Source organism: Leptopilina heterotoma, unplaced genomic scaffold (genome assembly GCF_015476425.1).
Source record: "Leptopilina heterotoma isolate Lh14 unplaced genomic scaffold, ASM1547642v1 Lhet_123, whole genome shotgun sequence".
NCBI lineage: Eukaryota > Metazoa > Arthropoda > Insecta > Hymenoptera > Figitidae > Leptopilina > Leptopilina heterotoma.
The window spans coordinates 1,927,749-1,954,319 of record NW_025110842.1 but is presented as its reverse complement, the minus strand read 5'-3'; the positions used below and the strand labels follow the sequence as shown (position 1 = coordinate 1,954,319).

The 26,571-nt window shown below is 21.3% G+C and overlaps 3 protein-coding genes across 5 annotated transcripts; all 3 read right to left on the bottom strand.

Annotated features, from left to right (window-relative positions):
• Positions 1–1,403: 1,403 nt before the first annotated feature.
• On the bottom strand, positions 1,404–7,504 carry LOC122512609 (transcription initiation factor TFIID subunit 1). The gene is made up of 4 exons (XM_043628539.1): positions 6,735–7,504; positions 5,955–6,335; positions 4,678–4,902; positions 1,404–2,257 (listed from the first exon to the last, which is right to left on the bottom strand). The coding sequence occupies exons 1-4, from the start codon at positions 6,921–6,923 to the stop codon at positions 1,811–1,813; spliced, it is 1,242 nt and encodes a 413-aa protein (XP_043484474.1). The 5' UTR covers positions 6,924–7,504; the 3' UTR covers positions 1,404–1,810.
• Positions 7,505–8,567: 1,063 nt separating this feature from the next.
• Positions 8,568–12,488, bottom strand: LOC122512607 (mpv17-like protein). Of its 2 annotated transcripts, XM_043628537.1 has the most exons (5): positions 11,491–12,488; positions 11,212–11,277; positions 10,035–10,306; positions 9,798–9,929; positions 8,568–9,539 (listed from the first exon to the last, which is right to left on the bottom strand). In XM_043628537.1, exons 3-5 carry the CDS (start codon positions 10,302–10,304, stop codon positions 9,288–9,290), a joined length of 654 nt encoding a protein of 217 aa, XP_043484472.1. In that variant the 5' UTR covers positions 10,305–10,306; positions 11,212–11,277; positions 11,491–12,488; the 3' UTR covers positions 8,568–9,287. The 2 variants fall into 2 exon arrangements, with proteins under 2 accessions (XP_043484472.1, XP_043484471.1); XM_043628536.1 differs by having other exon boundaries at positions 11,212–12,488.
• A 3,470-nt stretch (positions 12,489–15,958) lies between these two features.
• On the bottom strand, positions 15,959–23,727 carry LOC122512410 (transcription factor E2F4-like). 2 transcript variants are annotated; one of them, XM_043628218.1, is made up of 7 exons: positions 23,450–23,727; positions 22,577–22,686; positions 21,952–22,222; positions 20,227–20,459; positions 19,806–19,909; positions 16,836–16,880; positions 15,959–16,090 (listed from the first exon to the last, which is right to left on the bottom strand). In XM_043628218.1, exons 1-7 carry the CDS (start codon positions 23,552–23,554, stop codon positions 15,981–15,983), a joined length of 978 nt encoding a protein of 325 aa, XP_043484153.1. In that variant the 5' UTR covers positions 23,555–23,727; the 3' UTR covers positions 15,959–15,980. The 2 variants fall into 2 exon arrangements, with proteins under 2 accessions (XP_043484153.1, XP_043484145.1); XM_043628210.1 differs by having other exon boundaries at positions 23,447–23,717.
• Between the last annotated feature and the right edge of the window lie 2,844 nt (positions 23,728–26,571).

Genomic DNA, 26,571 nt, shown 5'->3' with positions numbered 1-26,571 from the left:
GTTTTTAAGAATTTTATTTGAATTTTTGGAAATAATGAAGTTTTTTAAAATAATCTTTACTGAAAATTTTGAAAGTAATTGAATTTTATGAAGAATTCCAACTATTTTCAATATTTGTAATAAAATTCTTTGCAAAAAGTCAATTATATAAAATAATAAAAATCTTCGTAAAAAATTCAATTATTTTTATACAAATAATAAAATTCTTATCAGGATTTCAATTATTTTCAATACAATTTTAATTGATATCTTCGAAAATTTCAATTATTTTTAAAAATCTTGTAAAAATTCTCCGAGAAAATTCAATTTTTTGAAAAAAATAATTGAATTTTTCACAGGAGTTCAATTATTTAAAAAACTTTTAATAAAATTCAATTATTTTCGTAAATAAGAAAATTCTTCACAAGAATTAAAGTATTTCATTAAATAATAATATTCTACAAAGGAATTCAATTATTTTCAAGAGTTATAATGAAAATTCAATTATTTTCAACAATTCTGATAAAAAATTCTTCGAAAACCATTTAATTATTATATTTTTATAAATTATAAAATTCTTGGCAAAAATTCAATTATTTTAATTGAAAAAATAATGAAATTCTTATCAGGATTTTTTCAATTTACTTATTTTTTCAAATTTTGCAAAAATTCAATTATTTGCAGAAATAATAAATTTTTTCGCAGGGGATTCAATTATTTCAAAAAGTTTCTATTCAAGAATTCAATTACATATTTTTAGAAATAATTGAATTTTCGATGTATAGAAAATCATTGAATTTTTGAATAGAATTTTATCAACATTTTTTTTCAATAATTGAATTCTTTCGAGAAAATGTAATTTTTTAAAGTAATTTTAATTGAAAATTGTTGAAAATAATTGAAATTTACAAAGAATTTTGTTAAAAACTTTTGAGAACAATTGAATTGTTTAGAAAAATTTTATTACAATTTTTAAAAACAATTGAATCTGTTAGAGAAATTTTATTAAAATTATCTTAAATATAATTGAATTTTTTCCTAGAAATTCAATTTTTATTAAAACTCTTGAAAATAATTGAATTTAAATAATATTTTTAAAAATAATTGTTTTCTTTCGAGAAAAATTGTCCCGTCTTAACAGAAAAAGCAAAAACAATACTTTCGAATCACTTCCTCTCGCAATGCAAAGAAAAAAGTCACCATTTTTTTCTTGTGAAAATTAATTTTCCTTTTTTTCCTTTATTTTCATTACAATCATATTTTTTCATTTTTTTTCTTTATTTTTTTGACATTTTGTTTTTTTATGTTTTTCTTATTTTGTTTGTTACTTTTTTATACTTTTTTTTCTGTCATTTTTTAATATAATTTGTTTTGTTAATTTTCTTTTATAATTCTTTTTTCTTTTGGTAATTTTTCTTTCGTCATTCTTTTCTTTTTTCGAAGAAAAAAAATGTTCTTTTCTTCTTTCGACTACAAAGAAAGAATTTTTTCCTGTTCTTCATTCAAATATAGAGAAAGAATTTTCCCTTCTTTCGAATACAGAAAAAAAATTTCCTCTTCTTCTTTTGAATAGAGAAAGAATTTTCTTTTCTTCTTTCAAATATAGAGAAAGAATTTTTCCTTCTTCTTTCGAATAGAGACAAAAATTTTCCTTTTCTTCTTTTTGAATAGAGAAAGAATTTTCCTTTCTTCTTTCGAATACAGAAAAATATTTTCCTTTTCTTCTTTTTGAATAGAGAAAGAATTTTCTTTTCTTCTTATTCGAATATAAAGAAAGAATTTTCCCCTTTTTCTTTCGAATATAGAGAAAGAGAAAAAAAATTGAGAAAAATTACGTAATCAATAAATCGAGCGCTTTATCTCGATCGATATTACATTTAATTAACGCAATTGACGCTTGATCCTCGGAAAAGCCCAAATCGCGCAGTGTTGTTAAATTTTGATGAAATACTTTGGCCTTCTCCTGATCGAATTCAGTTAATTCCAATGCCTTTATTGCTGCCTCCTCACTGATTTCCAAATCATCTTCCAACGACTGTATCGCCAGTAGATATTCGACAATTTTTTTATTATCACTACCGCCAAGTTTGTGAATGGCGCGCGCCGCTCTTGTCAATGGAAAGCCCATGTCGCTCAAATGCCTCGCCAATTTCTGATCATCCTCCGATAAATCCATTAGAATATTTGTCAATGCCTTCGAATGACTCGGTGGTTTTTCATTTGTCACACAATTTTTCTCAACGTCCAAATTTTCCACTTCCGTCCAAGGTTTCCAATTCTAAATGAGAGAGAGAGAAAAAAAAAGATAAATTACAAGGTTGCCACGAAAATTTAATTTTGTTTTTCCCCTGACTTTTCCCTGATTTCCAGACAAAATTTTGACTTCCTTCCTGACCCTGAAGAATATACCGATTCACTCGAAAAATTATTAGTTACTCAAAGAAGTGTTCTATTACATTTATATTTACGAATTTCTTTAAGTGGAAAATTATTCGACAACATCAATAACTTCTTTTTTAAATAAATACTTAATCATTATTATTTTTCTACAGGAATTAAGGATTTTAAATCAAAACCTTCTGAAATTAAACAACTTATCAAAAATTGTTATAAAATTACAGAGTGATAAAATCATTATTTTATATTATAAGAATATTGCAACTATAAATTCAAATTTTCAAAGATTTTAATTTTTGGACCCTTTTCAAAATTCACTTATTTATCAAAATTCACGCTATGATGCTTTTAATATTCAATTATAATTTCAAATTTTAAGTAAAATTCATTTTTAATCAATTTTTATCAGAAAATTTTTCGAGAATTCAATTATTTAAATGCAAAGATAAATAATGTATTAAATAATTGAATATTTCTTAAAATTAAATTTTTTTAAAGAAATTTATAAAAAATTCTATAATTGAATTCCTGTGAAGAATTTTATTTCTGAAAATAATTGAATTCCGGAGAAAAATATTATTATTTATGATATTAAATGAATTTCTTGTGAAGAATTTTATTCAAATTTTTTAAATAATTGAATTTCTCCGAATTTTTTATAACATTTTGAAAATAATTAAATTCTATCGACAAAATTTCATTGAAAAATTGAAAATAATTGAAATTGGACGAAGAATTTTATTAAATTTTTTTTTGAATAATTGAATTCTTGTGAAAAGTTTTATTTTTGAATAAAATTGAATTCTTGGGAAGAATTTAATTAAAATTTCTTAAATAATTGAATTGCTTGGAAGAATTTTATTTTTTAAGAAAATAATTGAATTGTTTCGAGGATTTTTACAAACTTGACAGTAAAATTGTAATTCCTATAAGGAATGTTATATTTTACAAAAGTAATTGTATTCTACAGTCAATTTTATTATAATTTTTCTAATTTATAAACCATTTCATCAAAATTTTTGAAATAATTGAATTCTCGAGAAAAATTTTATTATTTATGAAAATAATTGATTTCTTACGAAGAATTTTATTTCAAATTTTTTTCAAATAATTGAATCCCCATAAAAAAATGTATTATTTGTGAAAATAATTAAATTCTTAATAAGAATTTTATTGAAAATAATTAAATTAAATAGGAAAATTTTATTAAAATTGCAATTTTATTAACTAAATCTTGTAAAGAATTTTGTCAAAATTTTTTTAAATATAATAAAATTTTTAAAAGAATTTTATTTAAATTTTGCGAAATAATTGAATTTCTCAGAACTATTTGTTTCTATTCTTTGAATATATTTGAATTCTCTCGATAAACTTCATTAAAAAATTAAAAATAGTTGAATTGGTGCGAAGAAATTTATGAAAAAAATTGGAAAGTAATTGAATTCTTGTGAATTTTTTTTTAAATTTCGTTTAAATAATTGAATTCTTTTGGAAAATTTTATTAAAATAGTAGATATTAAAAATAATTGAAATGAGGAAAATTTTTGAAAATAATTCAAATTTTGCCAAGAATTTTATTAATTTTTTTGAAAATAATTCAATTTCGAAGAAGAATTTTATTATTTATAAAAATAATTGAAATTTTGACGAGAATGTTTATAAATTTTTGAAAATAATTGAATTTCTGTAATCTGAAGAATTTTATTATTTACAAAAATAATTGAATTCTTGACAAGAATTTTACAATTTATAAAAATAAAAATAATTTGAATTGTTTCAAAGAATTTCTTATCAGAATTGTTGAAAATAATTAAATTTAAATAATATTCTTTTGAGAAATTTTATTTAAATTGTATTGAAAATAATTGAATTCCTGCGAAAAGTTTTATTATTTACGAAAATAATTGAATTTCTTTGTAGAATTTTATTATTTATGAAAATATTTTAATTCTTAGGAAGAATTATCTTTTTTATAAAACTAATTAAATTCTTGCGGAGGATTTTACAATTCATAAAAATAATTGAATTTTTTCGAAAAATTTTATCTGAGTTTTTGAAAATAATTGATTTTTTTAAGGAATTTTTTTAAATATTTTGAAAATAATGTTTTTTTCTAAGGAATTTTTTTAAAACTTTAAAAATAATGATTTTAGTTTAGTAGAAAAATTTCTACTGTAACGCTTCTAATATTCAATTATTTTCTATTTAAATTAAAAATAAAATGCTTAAAAAGAAAAAAATTTTTTGAATTTAAAAAATTTTTTTTGTATTTACTTAAAATATGGAGAAAAAATTATTTACCTCTAAAATTGGACGCTCGAGTTCCCTTTGCAATTCCTCGACGATTAATGAAACAATTCTTAGGGAATCAGTTTTACGTTCTATTCTCTCGTGATCGTCGGTTTTATCGATTATCGAATCATTTATCTCTTGATTGTGATTATTTTGTCCATCATTTCCAATTGTTAAATCATTAATTATATTCTCCAATTTTCCCGATGGCTTCCAATGCGACGGTTGTAGAAGCTTAAAAAATAATATTTACAAAATTAAAAAAAAAATTTTAAAACAAGTCTAAAAAATCTCCTTTTTTCAAAATAAGACGAAAAAAGTCGCTTTTTAAAAAATAATTCGAATCATTTGAAAACAAGACTAAAAAAATCGACTTCTTTTAAAAAACAGTGTCTTTTTTAAAAAATAAATCTAAAAAATCGCCTTTTCTTAAAAATAATTCGAAAAAGTCGCTTTTTTAAAAATAAATCAAAAAAATCGTCTTTTATTAAAATTAAATTAAGAAAATCGCATTTTTTGAAAATAAATCGATAAAATCGCTTTTTCTTTAAAATAAATCACATTTTTGAAAAATAAATAAAAAAAATCGCTTTTTTTAAAAAAAAAAGTCTATAATATCGTCTTTTCTTTAAAATATTGCGAGAAAATCATATTATTTTCCTAAAAATAATTCGAAAAAGTCGCTATTTTAAAAAATAAATCGAAAAAATCGCCTTTTCTTTAAAAAGAAGTCGAAAAAAGTCGTTTTTCTAAAAAAAAAATCGTTTTTTATTTGAAGTAAGTTAAAAAATCGAATTTTTTTAAAAATAATTCCAAAAGAATCGCCTTTTCTTTAAAATCTTAAAAATAAATCGATAAAGTCTCTTTTTTTAAAATAAAATCGAAAAAAGTCGTTTTTTCAAAAATAAAACGAAAAAATCGTCTTTTATTTAAAAGTAAATTGAGAAATTCTCATTTTTTTTAAAAATAAGTCGAAAAAGTTAGAAATAGTCTAAAAATTGTTATCCGAAACCTGTAATTCTTTTAAATTTAGATTAAAATAATTAAAATATTAAACAATAAGAAAAAATATGGTTCTAATAGAAAAATGTTTTTCTAAATTAAATATTTAAAATTAAAAAATTGTTGAAATAAAGTAATAAATAATAAAAAAAAATAAGTAAATAATAAAGAAAATAGTAAATAAAAAAAGTAATAATTAATAAAAAAAAAAGATTAAAAATAATAAAAAGAAAAACATAATGTAATAATTTAATAAAAATGTAAAAATAGTGAAACAAATTAACCTGAGCCAATTCTTCCTTGTCGTTTATCGATTTCAAAAGCATATTATCAAACGGACTGCTCGTATCATTATCAAAATCGGCATAATTAAGATCCTGTGATTTATTGTTACTAATTTCGTGTAAATCGTTTGCTGGTGGTGATAATGGCTGCGGTGTGAGTATCGTTGTTTCCGGTACCGGTGCCGTTTTCACCGGAAGTTGATTTGTCTCCTGAGTTGCTGTTGTTGTTGTTGTTGATGGCGATGAAGAAGTTGACGACGACGTCGTTGATGACGCCGGTGGTGGTGATGGCGAATTTTCCTTTTTTCTCAATTTATTCTCCTCGAGACGCAATTGTCGTGCTTCACTATTCGCCAGTCGAGCTTTTCTCCATTCTGACATCTTCAAAATTAATTTTTTCTTGTTATTTTGAAAAAAAAGTACAAAAACTATTATTTTTATTATTAGTTAATGATTTTTATTAATTTTTTGTTATCATTGAAAAAGGACAAAAAACTGTTATTTTTATTATTAGTTAATTATTTATTACCTATTATTATTCTTATTATTATAGGATAAAAAAATAATTTTAAAAAATTGCGAAAAATAATATTTTGAGGTTAGGATAAAAAAACGAAAATAACTATTAATTTTTCAAATTTTTTGCTAAATAATAGAAAAAAGCAGTGTAAATTCTAAGAAAAGTAATAAAAAATAAAAGAGAAAAATTGAATAAAAAGAAAAAGCTTTGCGATGAATTATTTTCAAAAGAAGTGTGAAAACAAGAAAAATTATATTTACCTTCTGCAGAACGGATCTCTCCAATGAAAAATCATACGAATATCTTGATGCATCGGGCAAACGATTATTATAAGCGGCAGGCAGTGCAATTTTCCTTGGCGGTTTATAAGCTTCGGCAATTTTAACATGAACACCGTCCATATAAGTTGCAACGGAATCGCATTGCATTGAACTTGTGGCTCGAGCCATTATTTCATTATTTATAATTTAATATCCTTTGTTTTTCACTGGAGTATAAAAAACACACTTTTTTTCACTTTTAAATACCTAATTCACTTTTTTTTTTTTAATTATTAAACACTATGTCGCAACGATTCGAAAACATATATACACACTGAAATGTCATTCGCAAATTTTCAATAATAAACCTAACCTCACTTTTCTTTTATTGTCGATTGTCGCGCGCGTTATCAATAAATAACACGAAAATTTGAATTATTTATTTATTCACTGAGTTTTATAAAATATTTTCTTTTTATACTAAATAATACTCGAGATATTCACAATTTATTCACGAGTGAGATGTGATTTATGTTTCGGATAATTATCACTTTTTTGACAGATCTAAAGAGGGGCGCCATCTTTGTTGTTTTGAAAGTTATAGAAAAAAAGAATTATGATTCACTTTTTTTGTCCTATTTGATTGGAATTTAATCGAATTCTCTCAGGTGGAACAAATACTTATGATTCATTTTGACGTATTACTACATTATCAGCTCTTTATTTCTATATTTTATTGTTTTTCCTAATTTTGACAGGCGCTCAGGAGCGTACCTAGTAATTTTTGCACCCCTCTCGTAAAAATTGTTTCAATTTTTCTAGTTTTTATTTCAATTCGTTTTGTGTAAATTTTCTCTCCTTTTTTTGATATTTTTTCTTCTATATTTTTTTGTATATTTTTTATATATATTTTTCCGAAATTAAAAATTCTCAATTTTCATTTTAAACTTGCACAATAACAATTTTAAACTCGAAATTGTATTCAATTTACTGATATTTTTATTATTTTTTTTTATTTGCAAGAACTGAGAAGACGACTAAATTATTTTTTAAATTATTATTGGGTTATTTTTACTTCTATTATTATTATTTTATTATAAAAAACAATATATTACAATAAGCACATTTCAGGGCCGTAACAAGAAAAAACAAAATGATAGAAATTATTTATTGAACAGGGCCGTAACTAGAAAAAAGGAAATACGAAATTATTTATTAAACAGGGCCGTAACTAGAAAAAAGGAAATGATTATTTTTATTAAAAAGGGCCGTAACTAGAAAATTAAAAACCACTTTCTTTAATAATAATAAAAATATAAAATAATTACAAAGAGTATTGTTTTGCTTGTTTCATTAAATAACTCTGCTAATTACTTTTCACTATGACGACAAAAAATGTAAATATATTTGTCTTTATTATTATATAATTTTCAATACATTGTATTAATAAATAATATTAAATATACTCACGAAATGAGATTTCGAAATTTACGTAATTTTTATTTTTAGTTTTGGCTTCTAATTAGAAAATTTAATTTTATACTTTGATTACGTTGAAAATTTTATTTTTGCAAAAAGTCTTTTTTAATTTAAACTACAATTTAATTATTTTTTGAAAAATTAAAATTTTGCATTTTAATTCTATCTGCAGATTTTTTTATTAATTTTATTTATTTAAAAATTCAGTATTAATTTTATTTATATTTAAAAATTTTAATAATAATTAAATTATTAATTTTATTTATTTATTTTATTTATCAAAGAAAAAAGTCGGTTTAAAATCAACATTTTTATTGTCAGATAATTTACAAAGTTTTCATTCGCAATTTTTTTTTTTTTTTTTTGAATGCGAATAAAAAATATCGTTGCTTATACTTTCAACAATAAATTCATTTATTATTAAAAATAATATAATCTTAGTCAGGTATTTATATACTTTCACTAGTGGAATTCTTTTCTCAATAAAAAAAAATATCAACTATTTTTTTTTCTTTTGGTTTTTTTTTACTTTCAAATTTTCTCCATCGAGAGAAAATCACGATTAATAACAATAATTCAATTTTACTAGAATTTCATCCCCTCCCCCCCCGCCTTTTAAAAAAGGGGGTTGTGGAGAAAAAAAAATTATTTTCGTAATAAAAAAAATGAACAATTACGTATATATTTATTTTGTACAATTAAATTTGTCTAGAAAAAATGTCAATAACAACGAGACGCGTAAAAAATTAAAAAAAATAAATAGAGCAGGCAAAATAATTTTTTTAATAAATAAAAATAAATAAATCAAATTGAAAAAAATTATTTTATACATATTTCGCGAGCTATTTGAATAAAATATTTTTAAGTGAGTTTCCAATCTATGAACGGTCGATAAGGTCGGAATTGTACGAAAATTAGTTAAACGGCGCGGAATTCAAAATGAAAATCAAAAAAAATATTTGAAATATTATAAATAATGTTTAAAAAAAAAGATTAAAAGAAAAAAAATGTTCGTTACGCGTCATCAATGTGAAATTTCTTTTTTTTTAAATTTTTTCCTAATACGAGCAATTATTAATGATAAACAGAGAACCAATTTGTTTTATCCATTTTTGATTTATCTTCACTACTACTTTCAACAATATTATTGGCTTCAATTTTCATTTGAACGGGAATATTTTGCAGTCTCCTTGTTTCAAGGGATTTCATATAAGCAAGAAATGATGTCCACATTAAACTGCAAATGCTCACGTAGACAACACGATTTTTTTCAGGTACAAAGAGAAAATTCACTGTCTGTAATATCGGCCAAACGCAAACGCCAATCTATAAAAATTCCATTTATTTTTAAAATAATAATAATTTTGTATAAAAAAATTATATAATTATTAATTTTTTAATTATTAATTCATTTTCAAGAATTAATTAATAATTAATAACAAAATTAGTAACAAAAAAATAAAAAAAAAGTTAAAAAATAGCTTAATTATTATTTTAAAAAAGTAATGAATTTTCTAAAATTTATTAAATTTATTAAAATTTAAAATTTTTAAAATAAATTGTTTAAAAATTGAAAAAAAATACCTTGTAGGTGGGCCAGAATTTTTCTCTCACTTGATCAATGCACTCAGAAATTGGTTTGAATTCCAATAAACTTATGCCAAAGAAAAAGCAACACATTGCCGACGGCCCATAAGTTGCTTGTTCCACAAGAGCCTGTAAATTTGAAAAAAAATTATTTATTAATAATTATTATTTTTAAAATTAAAATTTTTTTTAATTTTTTTTTTTTTTTTTTTTTTTTTTAAATAATTTTAATACCTTGGTAAGTGCAGATTTGAGATCAGCTCTGGGCCAAAATCGACTGGCAACTTTAAGCCAGGCATAAAGTGTTGGTGCAACGAAAAAACCCCCATAAATACTAAATCTCAAAGCTTGCAGATAATCCAATTTTTCCTTGCCAGTGATTTTTTGTTGAATTAAACTCGCCACTGGCCAAATGACAACGTACGATGTCATTCCCCTTACCACTGGATAATTTTTCGTCACCGTTCGAAATTTCATAACAACCGCTCTCAAGCCCGTCGTCATTTCTTTAAAAACAACATTTCTTTTGTAATATTTTGTATTATTTTTACTTTTTTAATTTTTTTTTTTTTTACAAATATTTTCTATAATTTCGTATTATTTTTCCTCTTTTTTAATTTTTTTAATTTTAATTATTTTTACCTATACATTTATTTTAATTTTTATTATTTAATAATTTTTAATTTAAACAAAACTGCAACAATTACAATACTGCAAAATTAAATAACTAATATTAATTAATAACTAATACTCTGCTGAACCGAGTGCAAAATAGATAATTAACAAAATACTGTTAAATAAATAAAGTTAAATTAGTAATAAAGAAAATACTAAATAAATGATAAAAATACTGAAATTGATAATAAAGAAAAATACTGTTAGAATAATTGTAGATTCGCCCTTAATTACTTATTAATTATCAAGAAGTAGAAAAAAAGAAAAGAAAACAAATATGTGTCATATTCACATGGAATGACCCAGATATGTAAACAAAGAAAATTTGTCAATTTCACATGAAATGACCCAAATTTGTAAAAAGAAAAAGTGTCATATTCACTTGGAATGACCCAAATTTGTGAAAACGGAAAAGAAAAAAAATATGTAATTTTCACATGAAATCACCCAAATATATAAAAAAAAGAGAAAAAAGAGTAATTCTTAATAGAATGACCCAAATATGTAAAAAAAAGTGTCATTTTTACATGAAAGGACCCAAATATGTATATATATATGTATACGAAATCAAAGTCCATGAAACGTCACAATCAGCTGATTTCATGCGAACACGTTTTCTACAAGCAGACGAATTTATTTTTTTTTGCGCGCGCGAGCCAGAAATAAATTTGATTTTACTTGTTAACAATTTCCTCAACGTAAATAATACACATATATATATAAACAATATACTCACTTTTTTTCTTCTCCCTCTCGCTATTTTTCGATTTAAAAAAAACACACACACACTGCTTTTTTTTAACTGAAAAAGAAAAGTCCTGAAGAGTAACTAAATTTAATCATTTTTTCTATTCACACTTTTCGATGTTTATTATAATAATTTCCTAATTTCTCTCACTTTAGAAAAAATATTTCAAAACAATTAACTGTCATCACATATTTCTGTCGAATTAACATTTTTTTTTTTGTCTAAAGAATATAAATATTTCTCTTTTTTTTTTCTTCTATATTATACCTTTATTTTACACGCGCCCTCAATACGTCGATGGATTAAATGGATAAAATTGAAAAACGGATGTTGTGTTATTGACAGTCCGCAAATTTTGCGGAATGTGACAAATTTCTCGTTGCATCAGGAAATAAATTCATTGTGAATAATATTTTTTTCATATACATAGATATGTATAATATAGTTAGTGTTATATTGTACAATATAGGTAAAAAGGAGTCGCGCGCATATTGGCAATCGTTATACTCTCATTTTAAACCACATCGCACCAGCAATACGCACAAACTAAAAATGATGACGAAATTTTTATGTTCGATTCATTTCTCTCTCTTTCTTTCTTTCTTTCTTGTCTAAAGTGTCCTTGACTTAGGCCTTAAAAGACATAGATATATATTTTTTATTCTATATACAATATTCGAGGAGATTTTAAATCTTTTCTCCATTATGCAATAGGTATTCTTTTTTTAAGAAAAAATCTCGAAGATAATAGTCTAAATGGGTTGACAATGTTGAAAATCACGCTTTTTGAGGTTATGTTTGAGGTTTGTTTCAATTCTTATTGAAAATCGGAAATTGGATTTGGAAAGTAAGGAAAAAAGAGAGAAATAATAATTTGGTAAAGAAAAGGAATAAAATTATTTAGATTTTAATTTTGACTATTGAAATACCATTTCAGTATTTTATTCACAAAATCGTGCAGCTGCAGGAAAATCGCAAATTTGCGAAAGATAAAGTCGGGTTCACACGCAATAACAGCGCAATTGGACCTAAGGGTGCGTTCACATTCCGCACAATGACAAAGGTGAAACATAAATGACCTTTCACAAGAAGTGCATTGTTTCCCGGTCAAAAATTATTTACTTTTTATGCGGGGTCTTTTAAAAGTATAATAATTAATAAATAATCAGTAATGACAAGGGTCCGTTTCAGGATCTCCATTTCCAAGAAACTACAAAAATGAATTTATCTGAATAAAATTGAATAAAATAGACAAAAATAGTTCATGAAAATAAGGGTGCGTTCACAATTTTTTTTTTTTTTACTAAAAATTTTGAAAGTAATTGAATTTTATGAAGAACAATGAAGAATTCAATTATTTTCAATAATTGTAATAAAATTCTTTGCAAAAAGTCAATTTATAACTAATAAAAATCTTTGAAAAAAATTCAATTATTTTTATATAAATAATAAAATTCTTATCAGGATTTCACTTATTTGCAATACAATTTTAATTGATTTTTTTCGAAAATTTCAATTATTTTTTAAAAATCGTGTGAAAATTCTCCGAAAAAATTCAATTATTTTTAAAAATAATAGAATTTTTCACAGGAGTTCAATTATTTAAAAAACTTTAAATAAAATTCAATTCAAGAATAAAATTCAATTATTTTTCAGAAATAATTAAATTTTCGCTATGGAATTCAATTATTTTAAATACAATTTTAATTGAATTCCAGGGAATATTAAATTATTTCTAAACATTTTTTATTTCAAATAAAATTGAATTATCATTTTTTAAAATAATTCTATAATATCAAATAAATAGTAAATTTTTCACAGGAATTCAATTACTTTAAATACAATTTTGATAAAAATTTTTCTCAAAAATTCACTTATTTTTTAAAATTATTTCAAAAATTCAATTATTTCTAATAATAATAAATTTTTTCGCAGGAATTCAATTATTTCAAGAAAGTTTTAATAAAATTCTATTCAAGAATTCAATTATTTCCAGAAATTAATTTTTCAATGGAATTTTAATTGAAAATTTTGAAAATAATTGAAATTTACAAAGAATTTTATTTGAAAAAATTTAGAATTGTTTAGAAAAATTTTATAACAATTTTAAAATAAAATTGAATCTGTTAGAAAATTTTTCATAAAATTATCTTGAATATAATTGAATTGTTTTCTAGAAATTTAAATAAAATTGTATCTGAAAATAATTGAATTTTTGCGATGAATTTTTTTATTTATAAAAATAATTAAATTTTTGTGAAGAATTTTTTAATTTAGAAAAATAATTGAATTGTTTCGAAAAATTTTATCTGAAAAAGATAATTATTGAATTTTTAAAAGAAATTTTAATTGAAAATTTTGACAATAATTGAAATTTACAAAGAATTTTATGAAAAACTTTTGAGAACAATTCAATTGTTTAGAAAAATTTTATTACAATTTTTCAAAATAATTGAACCTGTTGGAGAAATTTTATTAAAATTATCTTGAATATAATTGAATTTTTTCCTATAAAAATTCAATTAAAATTGCATCTGAAAATAATTAAATTTCTCAGAAGAATTTTATTAGATTTGCAAAAATAATTGAATTCTTGCCAAGAATTTTACAAATTTATAAAAATAATTGAATTGTTTCCAAGAATTTTTTAATCAGAATTTGTTGAAAATAATTGAATTTTTATTATATCTCTTGAAAAATAATTGAATTTAAATAATATTTAAAAAAATATTTGTATTCTTTTGAGAAATTAATTAAAATTGTATTGAAAATAATTGAATTCTTTCGAAACATTTTATTATTTACGAAAATAATTGAATTCCTTTGTAGAATTTTCTTATTTATGAAAATATTTCAATTCTTGCGAAGTATTTTCTTTTTTATGAAAATATAATTAAATTCTTGCCGAGGATTTTATAAATTCATAAAAATAATTGAATTGTTTTGAAGAATTTTATCTGAATTTTTGAAAATAATTGAATTTTTTTTTTTAAGGAATTTTCTTAAAAATTTTAAAAATAATGATTTTTTTAAAAAGAATTTAATGAAAATTGTTGAAAATAAATTGAATTTATTTTTCAAAATTTGTAATAAAATTTATTTATTTATTTAATAAATAAAGAAATAATTTGTTTGGAAGGAATTTTATTAAAAATTTTGAAAATAACGATTTTTTAAAAGAATTTAATGAAAATTGTGGAAAATAAATTGAATTTATATTAAAATTCTTGAAAATAATCGAATTTAATTAATACTTTGAAAAATAATTGTATTCTTTCGAGAAATTTGATAAAAATTGCATTGAAAATAATTGAATTGTTCTGAAAGAATTTTATTATTTATGAGAATAATGAAATTCTTGGGAAAAAATTTTATTAACGAATTATAATGATAATAATAATTAATAAAAATTAACAATATAATTTTACTAATGATAATTTTCGAGTAAGACATTTTTTCGAGGCCTTTGAACGGATAATTGTTTTATTCTAATGAAAGAATAAAATTTCTCACATTTATTTTTTTGTAAAAATTTCAAATATTTATTTCTATCAAATCAAGAAAGAAGAAAAAAAAGTCGTTTTCAAAATCTAACATTAATGATGATGAAGAATAGTACAAAAATCTACTCTTCATTTGTAGATATATATATATAAATTTCTTTTTATACAATGAATCGCGACATCGCAAGAAAAAAACGATTAAAAATTCTAATCAACATTCATCGGGAGATAATACGAATAATAATAATAATAATAATAATATAATAATAATATAATAATAATAATAATAATAATAATAATATTAATGTAATAATATTATTAATATTAATAATAATAATAAAAATAATAATTAATTTTTACACAGAAAATTTAAAAATAAATTTTTTTTTTCAATATTCTCCCTTTTGAAAAAAAAACACAATTTTCATTTCTCCATAAACATTCAAACATCATTCCTTGTATACTTACAACATTATCTAACATTCGTCTCTCATTCTCGATTTTTTTTTTCTTAATTATTTGAAACGCTTCTTTTTCTCTTTTTTTTCTCTCTTTCTCCAAAACTGATCTCAAATACAATGAATTATTAAGAAAATATTTTGTCAAACTAGCTGACATTACCTCTCGTTTTTTAATTTTTTTTTTCTTTCATAAACCCCCCTCCCCACCCCAAGACCCATTTTTCCCTCTCTTTTTACAATATTCTAATGAAGAAAAGAAAAAAAAAATTGTAATAAAAATTTTGTCGATTGAACCATTAGAAAAAAGTGACTTCTTTTTTCAAAATTATTCGTGTTTCTAAACATTAAACATTATGTACAGATATCGACAAAATTAACTAATTACAAGTTTTTTTGTTTTGAGGAAAAAAAAGAACAACTTTTTTTTTTTTTTTGCTATAAATATCGACAAAGTTTGATATAAAAAAAAACACGGAAAAAAAAATTTACTAATAATAGGATTATTATTATTATTATTATTATTATTATTATCAATAGAAAAAGAACATTTATTTATTTTTCTTTACTTTTATTGTTAATAATAATAAAAATAAATTTATTATTCTTTTTTCTTTATTTTTATTATTATTAATACAAATAAGAAATCTTTTCTATTATATATTATTAATAATAAAAAAATAATATAATAATAATAATAATAATAATAATAATAATAATAATTAAAAATAATTAATAATATTAATATTAATTAATAGTAATGGTTTCTTTTTAAAAAAATAATAATAAATTGTACTTATTTTGCGGCAATGTCGAAAAGATCACAAAGACCCTCGTTTTCTCCGAGATTAAAACGATAATCAGTTTCTCCTGGCGGTGGACTCAACCTCACCAATGGTCCGCAAACTGCGAAAGACGAAAAAAAAATGTATTAGAAATTATTAGTATAATTCTTTCAATTAAATTATTTTCAATATAATTTTTAAAACAAAAAAATAATTTCTAAAGAATTCGATTTTTTTCAAAATTTTTAATACTATTTGATTATTAGAATTCAATTATTTTTAATTTCGTAAAAGATTTTAATTATTTTTTTAAATTGTAAAGAAATTCTTCGAAAGAATCAAATTTCTTATAAAATTTGTCGCAAGAATTGAATAATTTTCATAATCAAATAAAATTTTTCGTAGGAATTACATTTTTTTTTTAAATATAATTTCAATTGAATTTCTTGATATAGAATTCAATTATTTTTTTAAAAATTTTGAATAAAATTCCTCGAAAGAATTCAATTAATTTAAAAAATATTTAATATAATTCGTCAAAATATTTCAATTCTTTTAAGAAAATGGAAATCAAATTTTGCATTAAGAAAATTAGTTTTTCTTCAATAATTTAAAAAATCAAATTAAATTTTAATTCTTAATTCAAAAATAAATTTTTTTTCATTAAATTTTGTTACTTTTTCATCTTTATAAAGCATTAACTTAAAATTTCATTAATTTAAAAATTTTAAGCATTTAAAAAGAAAAATTACTTTAATTTATAATTTATATAAAATAATAATAATCTGATAATGTGTATGAAAAATTTTATAATAATATTTCAAAAATTTATAATTAATAAACATAATGAAAGGCAAAATATTTACCATCTGAGAAGAAATCGTCGCTCTCGTAATCTTGTTGGCTGAAACCTGCAACAAAATTTTAAAAAATTCACTTAAGTACATAATATTGGGTATTCTTGTTTATTTTTATTCAAACATTTTAATAAAATTTTAAGCAAGAATTCCATTATTCTCATAGATGATAAAATTCTTTTAAAATATTCATTAAATTCGATTATTTGAAAGAATTTTAATATAAATTCAATTTTCAACAATTTTGATAAAAATCTTTTTATAAAAACATTTTCAACATTTTTAATAAAATTCCTTCAAAAAAATTCAATTATTTTCAAAAATTCAGATAAAATTCTTCGAAACAATTCAATTATTTCTATAAATTAAAATATTCGTCGCAAGAATTAAAATATTATTTAAATTCAATTATTTTCAAGAGTTTTAATGAAAATTCAATTATATTAAACAATTCTGATAAAAAATTCTAGGAAACAATTCAATTATTTTTATAAATAGTAAAATCCTTTTCAAGAATATTGAAATAAATTCTTTAAAATAATTAAATTATTTTAAAGAATTTTAATTAAAATCTTGCCAAGAATTAAATTATTTTCAATGCAATTTTAATTACACTTTTGAATTTCAGCGAAAATTTCATTATTTATGAAAATAATTGAATTTTATTATAACTTTTTCAAATAATTGAATTCCTGCAAAAAAAAATTTATTATTTCTGCAAATAATTGAATTTTTGCAAAATTTAAAAAAATAAGTGAATTTTTTTAAAGAATTTTATGAAAATTGTATTTAAAATAATTGAATTCCTGTGAAAAATTTACTATTTATTGATATTATTGAATTATTCTTTTCAAAATTTTTTTTCTTTTTTTAAATTCAATTAAAATTTTATTTAAAATAATTGATTTCCAAAATAAATTTCATTATTTATGTAAATAATTGAATTTTATTGAAACTTTTTTAAATAATTGAATCAATGCGAAAAAAATTATTACTTTTACAAATAATTGAATTTTTGTAAAATTTAAAAAAATAGTTGATTTTTTGAGAATTTTATTAAAATTATATTTAAAATAATTGAATTCCTGTGAAAAATTTACTATTTATTGATATTATTGAATTATTCTTTTCAAAATTTTTTTTCTTTTTTTAAATTCAATTAAAATTTTATTTAAAATAATTGATTTCCAAAATAAATTTCATTATTTATGTAAATAATTGAATTTTATTGAAACTTTTTTAAATAATTGAATCAATGCGAAAAAAATTATTACTTTTACAAATAATTGAATTTTTGTAAAATTTAAAAAAATAGTTGATTTTTTGAGAATTTTATTAAAATTATATTTAAAATAATTGAATTCCTGTGAAAAATTTACTATTTATTTACAATACAAAATTCTTTTGAAGAATTTAAAAAAAAATTTATTTTTATAAATTAAAATATTCGTCGCAAAAATTCAATTATTTTTATAAATAAGAAAATTTCTCGCTACAATTAAAATATTAAAATTCAATTATTTTCAAAAGATTTAATAAAAATTCAATTATTTTAAAAAATTTCTGATCAGAAATTCTTGGAAACAATTCGATTATTTTTATAAATAGTAAAATTCTTGGCAAGAATTCAATTATTTTTAGATACAATTTTAATTAAACTTTCAGGGAAAAATTCAATTATATTCAAGATAATTTAAAAAAAATTTTTCCAAAAAGTCCAATTATTTTTAAAAATTGTAATAAAGTTTTTCTAAACAATTCAAAATTATTCTTAAAAGTTTTTGATAAAATTCTTTCTAAATTTCAATTATTTTCAAATTTTTCTATTAAGGGCATTTGAACCTTGATGACGTCACACATGCTTTGCACAAAGTGTAACGTCATCAAGGTTCAAATGCCCTTAAAATTATTGAAAAAAAATTACATTATTTTTACGAAATTTAATGAAATTCTTTTAAAAAAAATTTAATTTTTTACAAAAAACACTATAAAAAGTGTTTAAATTCAATTATTCAATTATTGAAAAAAATATTTATAAAATTCTTGAAATGAATTCAATTATTTTCAAAATTTTTTTTCAAAATACTTTAGACGAATTCCATGATTTTTAGTGCATCGACAATTAAATTATTTCTAAAAATAATTGAATTCTTGAATAGAATTTTATTAAAACTTTTTTAAATAATTGAATTCCAGACAAAAAATTTATTATTTCTAGAAATAATTGAATTTTTGGCAAAATTTTTGAAAATAATTGAATTTTTGAGAATTTTATGAAAATTGTATTTAAAATAATTGATTTTTTAGGAAAAATGTACTATTTATTGATATTATTAAATTCTTTTGAAGAATTAAAAAAAAAGGAATTCCTGAAAAGACTTTTATTATTTACAAAAATAATCTAATTCTTGCAACGATTTTTATAAAAATTTTTTTTAAATAATTGAATTCTTGCGAAGAATTTTGATCTTTTTAGAAAATTAATTTTTTTCAAAAAATTTTCTGAAAATTGTGTTTTAAATAATTGATTTTCGGAAAAATTTTATTTATTTATGAAAATAATTGAATTTTTGTCTATAATTTTTTTTTAAATAATTGAATACATTTGGAAAATTTGTTTAAAATAGTGGATATTAAAAATCATTGAATCGCGAAAAGTTTTTAGAAATAATTAAATTTTTCCTGGAATTCAATAAAAATTGTATTTAAAATAATTGAATTACAGCGGAAATTTCATTATTTATGAAAATAATTGAATTCTTGGATTGATTTTAATAAAAGATTTTTAAATAATTGAACTTCAGTGAAAAATTGAATTATTTTTTAAAATAATTGAATTTTCTCGGAAAATTTTTACAAGATTTTAAAAAATAATTACTATTAATTTTAATTATTAATAATATTAATACCTAGATTTTTTTTGTTTTACTTATTTAGTAATTATTCCGTATTTAAAGAAAATTTGATTTTGAACCATACCCGTTAAATTAATGTCCCGCAATATAATTTTTGCGTCCGTGATATCCATTTCGTCGTCGTCCTCTTCGTCCGACATAATTTCAACTTTTGGAATTTTCGGCGGCCTAAGGGAGAAAATTCAATATTTGTTTATATTTCTTCAGTCTTTCGGCTTTGAACGTTTTTTTTTTATTATAATATTAGTATTTAAATATTTATAGTAATAAAATTAATGTAGGAATTTATTTTCTACTTTGAAAAAGGAAAATGTTCGATCTCTACCAAAAGAAAATTTTCGGACTTAAAAAATTCTCTTCCCCGAGAGATCAAATTTTTCTCTTCGCTCCGTGCAGGCCGGAAGGGTGTATTTTTCCCTTCAGGTGCGAAAGGAGCGAAAATGTGTTTTTAATTTTTGGTTTAAGAAGAAAAAAGAATAATTCACCTTCCGGCTTTTCTTTTATTCGGTTTGATGTCCTCCTTCTTGAAATGCTCCTCCATCTCGTACTCGTCTTTACCGTAATTATCGCATTTCACGTTGTCTTGAAGTCTCATTTCCAGAAGATGAGTCTCATAATGATCGGCTAATTCGGGTTCAATTACTAGAACTGTTATTTCGCCCGACGAACTTTTTAACGACATTTCGTAATTCACGTTCACACTCTCGTTCACTTCCAACTAAAATATATTCAAGATATTTTACATTTAATTTCGTTCCAATTTTATTTTCAATTTAATTTGGTTTCAACGTAATTTTCAATTTATTTTCTATTTCGTTTCAATTTAATTTCAATTTCGTTTCAACTGTATTTTTAAGTATTTTCAATTTAATTTCTACTCAACTTTAATTTAATTTCTACTCAATTTCTATTTAATTTCAATAACGTATCAATTCAATTTCAATTTAGTTTCAATTTAATTTCAATTGTATTTTTAAGTATTTTCAATTTAGTTTCAATTTAATTTTTACTAATTTTTAATTTAACTTGGTTTCAATTTCATTTCTATTTAATTTCAATTTCAATTTCGTATCAATTTCGTTTTAATTTAGTTTGAATTGTATTTTTAAGTATTTTCAATTTAATTTTTACTAAATTTCAATTTAATATTGGATTCAATTTAATTTCCATTTAATTTAAATTTAGTTTTAATTGTATTTCTTAGTATTTTCAATTTAGCTTTAATTGTATTTCTTAGTATTTTCAATTTAGTATCAATTTACTTTTTACTAAATTTCAATTTAACTTTGTTTCAATTTAATTTCTATTTAATTTCAATTTTGTTTCAATTTATTTTCAATTTAGTTTTCGAAATTTCAATTTAATTTGGTTTCATTTTAATTTCTATTTAATTTCACTTTCGTTTCAATTTAGTTTATACAAAATTTCTATTTAATTTCAATTTCGTTTCAATTTAATTTATACAAAATGTCAATTTAATTTCTAATAAATTTCAATTTAATTTCTATTTAATTTCAATTTCGTTTCAATTGAATTTCTATTTAACTTCAATTTTGTTTTAATTGAATTTCTACAAAATTTCAATTTTGTTTCAATTGAATTTCTACTAAATTTCAATTTCGTTTCAATTAATTTTAATTCAGTTTCAATTTAACTTCAATTTCGTTTCAATTTAATTTCTGTTTAATTACAATTTTGTTTCAATTTAATTTCAATTTCGTTTCAATTTAATTTCTACTAAATTTCAATTTAATTTTAATTTAATTTCAATTCAGTTTCAATTTAATTTCTATTTAATTTCAATTTAATTTCTATTTAATTTCAATTTTTCAATTTCGTTTCAATTTAATTTAAATCTAGTTTTCTAAATTTCAATTTAATTTGGTTTCATTTTAATTTCTATTTAATTTCCATTTCGTTTCAATTTAATTTCTACAAAATTTCAATTTAATTTTAATTTAATTTCAATTCAGTTTCAATTTAATTTCTATTTAATTTCAATTTCAATTTATTTTCAATTGTATTTTTAAGTATTTTCAATTTAGTTTCAATTTAATTTTAATTTAGTTTCAATTGTTGTTCAATTTTTTTTGAGTAGTTTCAAATAGTTTTAATTTAATTTCTTCTAAATTTCAATTTAACTTGGTTTCAATTTAATTTCTACTAATAGAAAATAATAATAAAAATAAATAAATAAACGAGATAAATACCGATGAGTGATTTGGAACGCTGAGCTTTGTCTCCGTTGGTGCTTTAATTGCTAGAATGACATCGTCGTTGTAAATTTCCTTTAAATCCTCGTACGACAGGAATCCAAACCTTTTATTCGTTGAATCTGTTTCTACATTTTTAATACTTTGTTTTATCCATTGTGTGTGTTTATCCAATAATTTCTCATGATCCTCCAATAATTTTATTTCGTTCTTTAAATCGGCGAGTTTCTCCGCAAGTTCCTTTGAATTGCAACCAGGTCCAGCGCCTCTATTTAATTTTCAAAGAAAAAAAAAAAGTTTATTAATTACAATTTTCCTTCTTTCCTGTTAATATTTAATTTAATTTTTGAATTTCTTCGATTCAATTCAAAATTAAGGTAAATTCAATTTAGATTCAAAATTTACAATGTAAAATTCTTCGCAGGAAAATTCAATGATTTTTTCCAATACAACAATTTTAAAATTGAAAAGAATTTGATTGAAAAAAGATATTGAAAAATGATTTTTAAAAAAAAGTTAGGAAACAAAAAAAGCAAACAACTAATTTCAAACTGCTAAAAAATTACCGGAATTCAACGATTATTAATATAGATAATTATTTATTTGAAAGAAAAAAACTTACTTCCATTGAATACTGTTTTTACTTTTTTTCTCAATGAGTCCAATTCCCTCCAAAACATTCGTTATATCATAAATTCGACGTTTTTGTCGCACCTCCAAAATATCCGCAGCCTAAAATTGTATTTTCGCAATAATTAATTATTAATAACTTAATTAAGCAACGAATGTCAATAAACAAATAAATAAATAAATAATTCGCAATAAGGAGAAAAATGCTTCAATTCCGAATTTTATTTCCTTCAATACAATTATTAACTTATCAAAAAGAAATTATTATTTACATGAAATCGAAAAAAAACTGAAATTTCATGAATGAAACATCTTTCGACAAAGTGGACAAAAAATAAAATACTAAATGCGAAAAAGTTTCCTAAAAATAAAGGAAATATTATGTCAAGAAAAAGAAATAGGAAAAAATATGATTTTCAGAAAATGAAAAATTAATTTTTCGGCGCGTAAAAAGTGTCTAAATTGTCAATTTTCGTCTCTATAAAAAAAAAGAGGTTAAGTTTTTAGATGTATACACGAGTGGAAAATTTCACCTCTTTGTCCCCCCGGGTACGCGAACGACGATAGACGCTTTTTAATTAATTTTCCCTTTCAAGATAAAAAAAACAATTTTCTCTCTATAAACCGGAAAAAAAACAATTTTGTTTTCTCGAAATAAAAATAAAAAAAAAACATTTTTCTCTTTTTTTTCCTTTCAAAATTTCCCGCAGCCATATATATGTATGTATTGTATACATATATATAAATATATCGCGCCTCTTGCTTCAAAAAAACACACAATTATAATTTTTCTTTTTTTGAGGTTATAATCGTCCGCGAACGAGGGTTACAAACACATCACGCAATTCATGAACTCTCTCACCACTTTTAAATCCAGTACTCCATCCTTGGCTTTTTGCAGGAGTGTTACGAAACGCGTTGTCAACAAGCCGAGTGATTTTTCAAATCGACTGTGCTGATTATCTGCCATTATTTTTCACCTGAACGTTTTGGGTGTCAAAATTTATTTTCAAAAGCACCTCGACACTGCGACCCTTCGAAATTGCCGCACCAGCTTTTCTTTACTTACCACCGCCATCAAAAAGCGACATCTGCTTGATTATTGTTGTAAACAACATGCGCGACAGACACTTTTTTTTTACTCACCACAAATTTCAATTTGTTTTCAAAAAATGTATTTCAATAAAATACATTTTCTCTTATTTCGGAAGGAACTTTATTTTTTTCTATACATATATTTTTATTCACACAAAGAAATTTGCGGAAAAAGAAAAGAAAATATTTCCGTTGGATCCACGAGAATGTTGCGCATTTGATTGGTGGGCGTGTATTGTGACGACGTCATTTTTAGCGCGGGAAAATTCAAAAATTCATTTGAGAAAAAATTTGTGGACAAAAGAAATTTAATCACAAAAAGGGGAATTTTGTTTCGAAAAAATATAATTCTGAATTTTTTCCGTCTAGAAAACAAGAGAGACATTTAAATATTGAGAGAGAGAAATTATATTAGAAAAAGAGGCCTCTAGAAAAATTAAAAATTTGAAAAATAAAAATTCGGGATAAATCGATAATTAGTTTTCATTTATGTATTTTGTATGTTGTAGAAAATTATTGTTTATGACAAGAAGTAAATTTTTCACTTGGTGTGGAAAAATCAATACGTAAAAAGAGGTAAATACTGTTGAATTATAATGACCGCCGCACGAGAGAGGAATTTGATTGGTTGAAAGTGAACAATACCTGAAAACAACCTGAAACAATGTCAAGCAGTGCCGTATTCTTATTCAATAGTCGCCCTATATTTTTTGCACACAGTGAAGTATCAAAAAAAGGTCTAATATCTTTTTTTTTTCTTAGAAATTCTTTTTGAAATAAAATAATTATTAATAAATGAAAAAAAAAATTCCAAATATTTCCGAATTAAAAAAAATTAAAAGATTAAAATTAAATTAAAAAATGAAAAATTTGAAAAATTAATTATGGTATAGGGATCTGAAATACTGCGATACGCATTCTGGTGGCAGAAAATTTAACTAATACAACGGGGTCGATTTTGACATTTTACATGGAATAATTTCTAAACTCGCAAGTTTTATAATTAAAAATCCTAAAATATAGCTTGATAATTAATCATTAAATTAATTTGTAAAAAAGAAAATACTACAAACCAGTCACATTCAGTACAATAAATAATATTGATTAATATTATGAAATATTCAAAAGCAAAGTGTGAAAGCAATAATCTAACTCTATTTTGTCACACTAAATATTTAATTAAAACATGTTTAATTAATTGTATTTTCAGTTAATCAAGATTTGAAATTAAAAGTAGTTTATAAATATTATTTTTACGTTGCAGTGTGTCTCCTACAACATATTTATTTAACATTTTCAGATTGGTAAACAAGAAACACAACATAACCTAAAACATAACCTTAAAACTATTCGAACTATTTTTTAACTCGATTAACTCCTAACTTTTCTTGAAAAGGAAACTGTATTTCCACTTCAAATTTTAATTAAATATTTAGAGTAGATATTTTTTAACATTTTAATGAAGTAAATAATGTTTTTCGATATGAAAACAATTCTTTTATTGACAGTTGCATTTACTTATGTGATTTACTTTACTGAATATATTAAATATTTGGAGCGAATTGCATTTTATAATTTTTTAAAACTTGCGTATAAACAAACTGAAACAATTTTTAGCCCCCCAATTAACTTTATTCAACTTTTTATATAAAAAATAATTAAAAAGAAGTCTGAAACATGTGTGTTTGTTAAAATTTGACCCCGTTGTCGACCGCCATGTTTGTTAGTGACGTCATGATTTCAGATCCCTATTCTTACAATAATTCTTTAAATTCTATTTCTTTTTTTTTAGAATTTGCACTACTTTAAATTCGCTAATACTAGAAATCAAAAAATTATTCTCAAAAATTATAATTAAATTCTTTAAAACGATTCAATTATTTTCAACAAAATATTCAAAATTCTATTTTCAATATCTACTATTTTCATAAAATTTTGCAAAACAATTCAATTATTTAAAAAAAAAATTGATAAAATTCATCCAAAATTCAATTATTTTCAAAAGTAACAAAATTTTTCACTGAAATTCAATTCTTTTTAAACATTTTAATAAAATTTTTTGTAATAATTCAATTATTTTCATAAAAAATAATAATATTCTTCTAAGGAATTCAATTATTTTTAAAAATTTTAATAAAATTCTTTGCAACTTTTCAATTATTTTCATAAATAATAAAAATTCATCGCAGGAATTCAATTATTTTCCAAAAATAATAAATTTCTTCGGAGGAATTCAATAATTTTCAAAAATTAGTAAAATTCTTAGCTAGAATTTAATTATTTAAAAAAAATTAGTAAAAGCTTTTAAAGGAATTCAATTATTTTCAAAAACTAATAAAATTTTTCCCCGAAATTTAATTATTTAAAAATATTTCTAAAATTGTTCACATCAATTCAATTATTTTTAAAAATTATTAAAATTCTTCGCAGAAATTCAATTATTTTTAAAATTTAATAAAATCTTCACAGAAATTCAATTATTTTCAAAAATTATTAAACTTCTTATTATAGGAATTCAATTATTTAAAAATCTTTTATAAAATTTTTTACAGGAATTCAATTATTCACAACAATATTAGAATGTCTTCTTGGATTTTCAATTATTTTTGAAAATTCTAATAAAATCGTTTGCAAAAATTCAATTATTTTCACAAATTAGTAAAACTTTTCACAGAAATTCAATTATTTTCAAAAATTAGTAAAACTTTTCACATAAATTCAATTATTTCAAAATATTTATAAAATTTTTTACATTAATTCAATTATTTTCAAAATTTTTAAATTCTTCGCAGAAATTCAATTATTTTCAAAAACTTGGTAAAATTCTTCCCCGGAATTCAATTATTTCAAAATATTTATAAAATTCTTTACATTAATTAAATTATTTTCAAA

Excerpts from the sequence above, each read along its gene's own strand:
- LOC122512609 (XM_043628539.1), bottom strand. The coding sequence starts at position 6,923 with ATGGCTCGAGCCACAAGTTCAATGCAATGCGATTCCGTTGCAACTTAT. Across the intron at positions 4,903-5,954 it reads ACAAGGAAGAATTGGCTCAG|CTTCTACAACCGTCGCATTG; the intron begins GTTAATTTGTTT and ends TTATTTTTTAAG. Across the intron at positions 2,258-4,677 it reads TCGAGCGTCCAATTTTAGAG|AATTGGAAACCTTGGACGGA; the intron begins GTAAATAATTTT and ends TCTCTCATTTAG.
- LOC122512607 (XM_043628536.1), bottom strand. The coding sequence starts at position 10,304 with ATGACGACGGGCTTGAGAGCGGTTGTTATGAAATTTCGAACGGTGACG. Across the intron at positions 9,930-10,034 it reads TCAAATCTGCACTTACCAAG|GCTCTTGTGGAACAAGCAAC; the intron begins GTATTAAAATTA and ends TCAAATTTACAG. Across the intron at positions 9,540-9,797 it reads AATTCTGGCCCACCTACAAG|ATTGGCGTTTGCGTTTGGCC; the intron begins GTATTTTTTTTC and ends GAATTTTTATAG.
- LOC122512410 (XM_043628210.1), bottom strand. The coding sequence starts at position 23,554 with ATGGCAGATAATCAGCACAGTCGATTTGAAAAATCACTCGGCTTGTTG. Across the intron at positions 20,460-21,951 it reads GCGTTCCAAATCACTCATCG|TTGGAAGTGAACGAGAGTGT; the intron begins GTATTTATCTCG and ends AATATATTTTAG. Across the intron at positions 19,910-20,226 it reads AATAAAAGAAAAGCCGGAAG|GCCGCCGAAAATTCCAAAAG; the intron begins GTGAATTATTCT and ends TTTCTCCCTTAG.